General features: G+C 51.3%; 1 protein-coding gene and 1 long non-coding RNA gene across 4 annotated transcripts in view; one reads left to right on the forward strand and one right to left on the reverse strand.

The window, feature by feature from the left end:
- Positions 1 to 9,623, forward strand: part of SYNE3 (spectrin repeat containing nuclear envelope family member 3) — an 82,005-nt gene that overhangs the window by 49,736 nt on the left and 22,646 nt on the right. The window contains exons 8-9 of one of the 3 annotated variants that reach the window (XM_040641475.1): positions 1,037 to 1,211; positions 5,651 to 5,912. In XM_040641475.1, the coding sequence (XP_040497409.1) occupies positions 1,037 to 1,211; positions 5,651 to 5,815 (340 nt within the window). In that variant the 3' untranslated portion in view covers positions 5,816 to 5,912. Of the gene's footprint in view, positions 1 to 1,036; positions 1,212 to 1,665; positions 2,183 to 5,650; positions 5,913 to 9,324; positions 9,508 to 9,623 lie in introns of those variants that run through there. The other 2 variants (XM_040641476.1, XM_040641477.1) reach the window with 2 other exon arrangements.
- On the reverse strand, positions 2,827 to 8,749 carry LOC121105209. The gene is made up of 3 exons (XR_005837630.1): positions 8,569 to 8,749; positions 7,570 to 7,835; positions 2,827 to 3,221 (listed from the first exon to the last, which is right to left on the reverse strand). It is a non-coding gene; the product is annotated as an uncharacterized LOC121105209 (long non-coding RNA).

The following is a 9,623-nucleotide window of genomic DNA, read 5'->3' on the forward strand; positions in this document are numbered from 1 at the left end:
TGGTAACTCTAACATAATGCTGGCGCCCCTCAACCCCAGAAGGGAGGACTGGACTTGGCTTTGTTCCATGCAGCGTGGCTCATTCACTGATTTCCATCCAGTCTCTGTGTAGCTTAGCACTGGGGAGGCGTCCACCGCGTAATGGCCCAAAGGGAGGGCTTTTCAATAGACACAGACCATCCCCGTGCCTGCAGATCATGCTGACTCAGCATCCGAGCCTGTCTTCAGACCAGCCTCTACCTCCCCCTCGGCCCATGGGCTCGGGCAGAGCCGGGCCTCCCGTCTCCTAGCTCAGCAGAGGCCGGCCGATCAGATAGCCCCCGCGCTGGAGCTGAGCACCGTGTCAGTTTGCAGTCTGTCTGCTCCGCGAGCCTCCGAGGTGCTGTGAACACAGCCCAACTGTCCGCGTATCAGAGCGCCTCGCATCCCTCCGCCTGATACAGAGGTTCCTTCCGAATGAACTCAGGGGGCTCCCCCCTCTACCCCCTGAGGTCTGTACCTCAGAGCAGGGGCCCGGGTCCCCTGCGGGACGCTGAGGCGGTGGCAGGGCCGGGCCGTGAACTTGCTCTGCCCAGGTGTAGCCGAGGGACTCCCCTTCCCTCCAGCTTCTCTTGTCGAGGTTCTCTGTGCTGGCTGTCTGTGACTGGGTGTTGTAGTTGAGCGATTATTTCTAGAAATGATTAGGGCCCAGGATGATGGCCTCTTACTCGGGAAGGGATTTTGCTTTAGCTTCTGCGAGGTGCCTGGGGGCAGGCAGTTCCAGGCTAGGGGCTCCGTGTTTCCTCGCCAAGGCTTGAGCTTCTCTGGTCATGAGGCTACGCTGCAAGTGTGTTTGAGAACCGGCTTTCTTCTAGTGCACTTTAATCAGAGGGATAGACCTCCGAGGCCCCGTAGCCACTCCCAGCAGCCTGTGGATGGGGGAGAGCCACCGTGGGAATAACGTGCACTGGCTCCCTGGGGTTCCCGGTAGAGGCCTCGGGTCTGGACTGACCCCACTCTCTCGTCTCTCGGTGTCTCCCCTCCATGGCCCTCTCAGCATGAAAGGGAAGAGCACCAGGCTTCGCAATGCCACGGGGCTGGAGCTGTGGCAGCGCATGCAGCGGCCTCTGCAGGACCTGCAGCTGTGGAAGGCCCTGGCCCAGAGGCTCCTGGATGTCACCGCCAGCCTGCCAGACCTGCCCTCCATTCACACCTTCCTGCCCCAGATCGAGGTAACCAGTGCAGGGGGGAGGAGGGAGGCCACCAGCCAGGCACGATGCCGTGGCCGTATTTCCAGGGAAAGGCGTGTGCCTGGGTGCTCCAGGAATCTGGGTAGAGTTCACCGCACCCTGCCTGGCAAGTCCTACGTTGGCACAGGAAATGTGATCAGTGACAAAGGTCATCTTCAATTCTTGGGTAGAAAGCAAAGTCTGGTACCTGGTGTGACCGCAGGACTTTATACTGACCCTCTCACACCCCTTCCCTTCAGGGGCCTCCTGCAGACGGTTGTCTGGGGGAAGCATGAGCAATTCTGAGCGAGAGCACGTTAGGCCATTACCTCTATTGCGTGTGTATCAATTAGGATGCATGTGACAAGTGACAGAAATTCTGACCAGTGGTAGCTTAAAACCCAGAGACTTCCAGGGTGGTTCAGGGCTGGCCTGATAGCTCAACACTGTCTTCTAGGACCCAGGCTCTTTCTAGCTGTAAGCCACATCTCCCTTCACGGCCCCAAGGTAGATGCCACCACCGCAAGCTCACATCTTCACAGGAACAACATCTTGTTTGAAAGGAACAGCAAGGGGACAAAAAGGCTTTCTCTAGTCACCATTTCGAACAGGGAGGCAAACCTTCCTTCCCAGAAGCCCCAGCAGAGACTCCTTACATCTCGTTGGCCAGGCCAGGTCACATGACTGTCCCTGGGCCAATCACTGGCTGAGAATGATGGGCTTGCCAGGACTGGCTTATACCAATTACAGATACAACTCTATGTTAAAATGTGATTAAAGAAGACAATTTAGATGATACAAACAAACTTTATTTAACTCTTCGTGAAGTGGATAGCCTCCTTTTGGAGAACTGCAAAATGGGGCAGACGGCAGGACGGACCCTATCTTTAATAGGATAAAGAATAAAGAACAAGAGGGGCGCCTGGTGGCGCAGTTGTTAAGCATCTGCCTTCAGCTCAGGGCGTGATCCCGGTGTTCTGGGTTCGAGCCCCACATCAGGCTCCTCTGCTAGGAGCCTGCTTCTTCCTCTCCCACTCCCCCTGCTTGTGTCCCCTCTCTCGCTGGCTGTCTCTCTGTCAAATAAATAAATAAAATCTTTAAAAAAAAAATAAAGAACAAGAAAAAGACAGATAGAAAATACCTGATTGGCCAATGGTCAGCCTTGTTTGGGTTGAGAAGACCGAGATTTGGCTTGATGTTTGGGGATTGCAGACTAGAATCCTGCGTTCCTGGTCAAGCAGAGCATTTACGGGAACTCAAAACTTATCTGGAAGTTTCACTTTGTTGCCTTGGCATTCATGGTGGAAGCAGCCCCATCCTGACCCTAGAAATGTATTTCAACACCCGTAACTGGGCACTTTGCCATCCAAACACAATGCTGGCTGTGGGGGGAGCAAGAAGGAGGAATGAGTGTTGGGTGAGCGGACCTTGGTATCGACCACAAATGCCTGTCAACATGGCGGCTCTGATTAGCCCATCAACGCTGCCTGATGGTATCCTGTGGAGCTCTGAAGTCCATAAAATACGTTCAGGTCCTGGGAGTCTAAGACTCACTGAGTGAGAGGAGACACAAGAGAGTATCAGATATAAGCCTCGTTTTATATTAATTTTCATTCTGGTTATGAAAGTCATGCCTGCTTGGAGATGTAAAGATTTGTGAAGAAGGAAACAAAAAACGTCCACAAGCACAAGCCCTAGGACCACTGGTGATGTGTGGAGAGACACAACATCACATTTTCTATGCAACTTGGTGTTTCTGCGGAGGCCCTTCAGCCAGGACTGGCCCCTCCTCACCCTTGAACACCCTACTCAGCCACAGACCGGTGCCTGTGTTGCGGAGTGTCTGCTCTCCTGATATTCCACTTGGGGCTCACGCTGGAACAAGAGTTGGTTTTCTCTGTCCATAGGTCTTCAGCTGCAGGGCATAGCCTTTGCTTTTGGGGGTCCTGAGGGCTTCCTCTCCTGTGCTCTGAAAGATGACTGCCCATCCTTCTGAGGTACTCCTCAGGGCTCCTGAAAGTGAATTTTACGTGTGTCAGAAAAATCAATTTTAGGTCAGACAATCCCAAATAGTATCTTTTATATCTGATGAAAATCCATCTAGCCATTTCTATGCAATATGGTCGCCAATAGAAGCCTTAATTAATGCATGACAGTTTTCACATGTTTGGGCTCGTGTTCTATAGCTGTGTATTCTGATATGTTTCACTGACACAGCTGAGCTTTTTCTTGGCATCATTTAAAATGGTTCAGGCGCACGGTCCAAGATGGCAGCGTAGAAAGATCCTGAACTTACCTCCTCCCACGGACACACTGAATCGACAGCTACATACGGAATAATTCCCTTTGAAAAAGACCTGAAAACTAGCCAAACGGCTGCTTCACATCAGAGTGTAAAAGGGCTTCATTGAGGTGGGTAGAGAGGCCCAAAACCTCACCCCTAGTGCAACGACCCACAGTCTGGAAGGATCTCATAAACCTGGAGGTTCTCCTTGAGGAGTGAGGGGTTTGTGCCCCACATCAGGCACCCCACCCCCTGGGTCTTAACACTGGGGAGATAAATCCCCAAAACATCCAATTGAGAAAACCAATGGGGCTCATGTCCAGGAGACCCAAAGGGCTGCAGGGAACCGAGATGCATCTCGTAAAGCGTTGGTGCACAAACGCACTTGCCGCGGGGACCAGTGCCCAAGCAGCGGATCGAAAAGCACCTGGACTATATATGAAGGAGATTCAATTGCTAATCTTCGACTGCCCGAGGGGCAGGCCCCTGTCGGGATTCTCGCTGGGGATGGAGGTGCTGGGCCGAGGTGTTTGCGCTCTCCTTCTACCCCACTAGCACCAGTGGGTACACCCCAGCCCTGTGCTTTCCTGCCGCCTTGCTAAAGCTGGTGAGTGCGTGCAGTTCGCACAAGGGAAGCTCCGTGATCGCCTGGCTCTGGTGGCCGGTGGGGGGCTTACCTTCCTGGGTCCCACAGGACTGTCAACAATCAGAGATGTGATTCTTGGAAGTCTGCCACTCGGGGCACTGCACAGAGCAGACCGAAACACACCTCTGGTCTTTCAGTGAAAAAATCCTATTTACTTGTCCTGGAGTGTCAGCCTCAGGGGCAGACTTGAGTTTTGCCACCTGTCGAGGGGCCTATAGAGGTGCTGTAGGGCGGGGGACACCATCTTTGCACTATCCCTTGGCCTTCCTGCAGCTCACTGACATCTCCCAGAAGTGAGCTTAGATACTCCTCTGGGACCCCAGTTTTTGCAACTGTTGCACAGGGGACACGTCCAGATCACCTGGCCTGGAGGCCAGCAGGGTTTACAATTGTGGTCCCACAGAACTGTGTATATTCATGTAAGAGCTGTTGCCTGAGGGTCTGGCTTCTGATCAGCCTGAAACTGGGTGCTGATTGAGCCCTTCTTCTGGCACACTGGCAGGTCTCGGTACTCCCTCAACAATGGGAGCTGTTAAAAATAAATCAGGCTGGTGGTGCCTGGCCAGCTCATTCTGTAGAGCATGTCACTCTTGAGCTCAGGGTCATGAGTTCGAACCCCACATTGGACATGAAGCTTACTTTAAAAACAAACAAACAAAACCAGGCTGCTTAGACACTAACAAAGTTTTGAGAGACAGCCAAGAGCTAGGGCAAGGTTGAACAAGAAGTGGTATATCCTACACAAGGTCCCTCCTTCGAGACCGGAAGAGGTGGCTGCTTTGCCTAATCCATAGAAACAAAAAGAGAAAGCCAAGCAAATGAGGAAACAGAGGAATATGTTCCCAATGAAAGAGCAAGATTAAACTTCAGAAAAAAAACCCCTAGTAAAATGGAAATCAGTACTATACCTGATAAAGAGTTCAGAGTCATGGTCATAAAAATGCTCACTGGTCTTGGGAGGAGAATGGGGGAGCACAGCGAGAATGTCAACAAAGAAATGTAAAATACAAGAAAGTACCCAAAAGAAGTCACAAACCAAAGAATATAATGACTGAACTGAAAAATACACTAGAGGGTTCAAGAGCAGACTAGATGCAGCAGAAGAAGGGGTCGTGATCTAGAAGACAGGGCAGTGGAACACACTCAGAGCAGCAGAAAGAAAAAAAGAATTTTAAAAAGTGCAAATAGCTTAAGGGACCTATGAGACAACATCAGACAGAATAACATTTGCATTAGAGATGTCCCAGAAGGAGAAGAGAGAGAAAGGGGGCAGCAAACTTACTTGAAGAAATAAAGACTAAAAACTTCCCTAACCTGGGGAAGGAAACAGACATGCAGGTCCAGGAAGCTCAGAGATTTCCAAATAAAATGAACCCCAAGTGACCCATACCGAGACACACAATAATTAAAATGTCAAAAGTTAAAAATAAAGAGTCTTAAGAGTAGCAAGAGAAAAATAACATGTTACGTATAAGGGAACCTCCATGAGACTCTAAGCACATCTTTCAACAGAAACTTTGGACGGAGGATCTGAATAGACATTCTTCCAAAGAAGACATCCAGATGGCCAACAGACACATGAAAAGGTGCTCAGCATCACTCATCATCTGGGAAATGCAAATCAAACCCACAATGAGATATCACCTCACACCTGCCAGAATGGCTAGCATCAAATGACAAGGAATAACGAGCATCAGTGAGGATGTGGAGAAAAGTGAACCCTCGGGCACTGTTGGTGGGGCGATAAATTGGTGGAGCCACTGTGGAAAACAGCATGAAAGTTCCTCAAAAAATTAAAAATAAAACTACCCTATGATTCAGCAATTCCACTTCTGGGTATTTGTCTCAAGAAAACAAAAACACTAATTTGAAAACATTGTGCATTTCCATGTTCATTGCATCATTATTTACAATAGCCAAGGCCTGAAAACAACCAAATTGTCCACTGATGGATGAATGGATGAATGGATGAAAGAAGATTTGATTGACATATATAATGGAATGCTACTCAGCCATAAAAAAAGAATGAAATCTTGACACTTACAGTAACATGGGTAGATCTTGAGGGCATTATATTAAGTGAAATAAGTCAAGCAGAGAAAGACAAATACCACACGATCCCACCTCTGTGTGGAATCTCAAGAAAACAAAACAAAACTCGTTGACACAGAGAACACAGTGGTGGTGGCCAATGGGGCAGGGTGTCGGGGTAGGCAAAACGGGTGAAGGGGCTCAAGGGGTACAAAGTTGCAGTGATAGAATAAATAAGTCATGTGGACGTCAGGTCCAGGATGGTGACTACAGTAAATATTGTAGCGCGTAGTGAAAGTTGCCACAAGAATAAATCTTAAACGTTCTCATTCTCATAAGGAAAAAATAATTATAACTTTCATGGTGACGGATGGTACTAGATTTATTGTGGTGATCATTTTCGCAGCATATACAAATATCGAATCATTATATTGTGCATCTGAAACTAATATAATATGTTTATTATACTTCAACTAAGCATATTTTAAGGAAAAAAGATAAAATGTTTCCGAAAAGTCCTCACTTTAAATGGCTGCATAATATTCTTTTCCATTCTTACAATATTTAGGTTGTTTCCAGTTTTCCTTGTCATGATTTGTGTATGCTGCATATCTATGTACACAGACTTTGGTCTCCATTTCCATCATTTTCCGTCTCCCGTTGCTGATGAGGGACAGGAGCCAGAGAGAAGTTAGGGTGTTTGTTCAAGGTCAGCCCCCTCGAGAGACAGAGCTGAGGTCAGAATGGTGGGTTCTAGACTCTCATCTCATGTTCCTATTCCTGCTGTCACACTGGGTCCTGGGAACAGGTTTGTGAAGCAGACAGAACAATTTTATCATTATCCTTTGACGGTTAAGGAAACCATGCCCCAGAGAGGGGAAGGCACTTGCTCAAGGTTACACAGCAACGGAATGTCGGGCTGGCTTTGACCCCGGTCTAGGTGACTCAGCGGCAAGTGCTTTTCCCACTGGATCACAATTGCATTTCCGTCCTGTCCTTCTCACGGGGGCAGAGAGCTAACCAGGACCTGCACCAGGCCAGAGGGAGAGGTCCTGTCTTTCTAGAGTGTGACTCAGGACTCCCAGGACAGGAGTTTCACGGGTCAGTGTGTTGGAAAAGTGGGCAGGACTGTGGTTTGTCCGTGTTTAAATGCTGTTTGCTGGCTGGGATCATGTCTTGGCTCACGCTCACCAGCCTTTCCCAGGAAGATGGGTTTCACGGGCCGGGCTCAAGCTGCCAGCCCTGTATTTCTTAGCTAAGCTCGTACACCTAGGCTCAGAGAAGCCTATGGACCCACAAAGTTCCTCCAGAACCAAGGCACCAGGCCCCAATGTTGGCCATGGCTGTCATATTCACTTCTGGGGGTGACTGTCACAAAGTGCCCAGACTCGGTGACTTACAGCAACAGAAGCTCATTCTCTCATGGTTCCGAGACTGCCAGGCCGCAGTCAGGCTGTCCGGGGAGCCGTGCTATCTCTGAAGCCTCTAGGAGAGCAGCCTTCCCTACTGCTTCTAGCTCCTGGTGTTTGCTGGTGGTTGCCGGTGTTCACTGGCCTGTAGACCCATCCCTCCGATCTCGGCCTCTGTGGTCACGTGGACAGCTTCTCCCCTTCTGCCTCCACATTGTGTCCCTCCGCGCATGCGTGTTGGGGCCAGACTTCCCCTTCTAATAAGCACACAGGTCACATTGGGTTAGGGTCCACCCTAGTGACCTCATTTCAACTCGGTTACCTCAGTAAAGACTATCGCCAAATAAAGTCACATTTGGAGGTAGTTGTGGGGGATGGTGGCTAAGACGTTATATCTTTTTGCAGGGCACACAGTTCAACCCGTAATAACTGGTGTAATGACCCTCGCGGAGAAGGGCCATCTGTTACTGTGTGCTCGCTGTGGGATGTGCACCGTGGTAAATGCTGTCTAGGCCTCCCCTCATGTCAGCCTCATAACGCCCCGTGAGTTGGGTGTGACTATGCCCATTTTACGGATGAGGAAACAGTATCAGAACTACCCAGAGCCTCCCAGCTAGTACAGAATTCACACTCGTGATGGCAACTCCCCAGCCTGAATTCTTAACCCCTGTGGTATGGTGTACAGGTTTGCTAGGAAGGGGGTGCAGGGCACCCTCTCCCTCAAGAGGCTTGTCCTCTCTGTGGCTGACAACAAACCACATGCCCTTGTGGGAAGATTACACCAGTTCAGCTGTGTCGGCCATGTTTATGCTGCCCTTCCTCCAGGGACTCTCTCTACCCTCCCAGGGCTGCTGGCAAAACTGCCTCCTCTAGGGAGCCTTCTTGGATTTCCCCAACAAGGAGTGTTCACCTCTGCCTTGAACACCCATAGGGCTCTGTCGAAACTTGAAGGGAAATGATCACTTTCTGCCTTGGCTTGCAGTTACTTACCTGGCTGGGGGGGGTCTCTGTTCTTCCTTCCCCCCTCTGTGACTAGCCCAGGGTCTCAGTAACATCACAGGTATAACATGGAAGGACTCTGGCCGGCTAAAGACAAGACCCTTGGCCTCCGGGCCCCTGGACTCTCAGAGCAGCAAGAGGTGCTTACCCCAAGCAGCGAATTACTCAGCAGGAACCTGAGGCTTGGCCTAGGGCTTTGGGGCAGGAAGAGGGAGTGTAGGCTGGGGATGTGGTCAGGGTAGGCTTCCTGGAGGAGGTGGAGCCTGGGCTGTGCAGAGTTCCGGCTGAGTGGGAGCCAGCTACTCATCACAGAAGTCTCCTTTAGGTCCCTCCTTCACCCGGCGGGCTCCTACACATCACGATTCCACTTAGGTGTCACCTCCTCTGGGGAGCCTTCCTGAATTCCCACTGACCATGCTCCCCTAGGCCCCTAGCCCCTTCGGAATGTCCTAAGTAGCCCCCGGGGGTAGTCCCCCTGCTGTCCACGATGGGGGATCACTGGGGAAAGGATCGGTGGACAATGGCAGTGGGATGGCTGGATGCCCAGGCTTTGGTGATTTGATGGAACCTGGGGGCAAGAGAGGAATCACGTCGACCCCGAAATGCAGGGCCTCCCGGTGTGTTCTGCCGCCTCCTGCAGACCCGGCACAAAGGCACACGGCCCGCCGGGCAGGTGCTCGGGCACAGCTTCGCAGCACCACCTGCTGTGCCGGGCCCTGGGGTTCACAGGGGCCTCGTGTGCCGCAGGCAGCCCTGGCGGAAAGTTCCCGCTTGAAGGAGCAGCTGACGGTGCTGCAGCTGAAGAAGGACTTGCTGAGGAGCGTGTTCGGCCAGGACAGAGCGACGGCCCTCCTGGAGCAGGTGGCGAGCTCCGTGCGGGACCGGGACCTGGTGCACAACAGCCTCCTGCAGAGGAAGAGCAAGCTGCAGGTGGGTGTCCCTGGCCGCCCGCCAAGGGAGTGTTGCTAGCTCAGCTCCGCAGCTCACCGCCGGGCCACCTGCCCTCTCCCTTTGGCCCCCCGGCCTCTGCCACTCCTCTGTACCCC

This window comes from Ursus maritimus, unplaced genomic scaffold (genome assembly GCF_017311325.1).
Source record: "Ursus maritimus isolate PB19 unplaced genomic scaffold, ASM1731132v1 scaffold_25, whole genome shotgun sequence".
NCBI classification, from domain to species: Eukaryota; Metazoa; Chordata; class Mammalia; order Carnivora; family Ursidae; genus Ursus; species Ursus maritimus.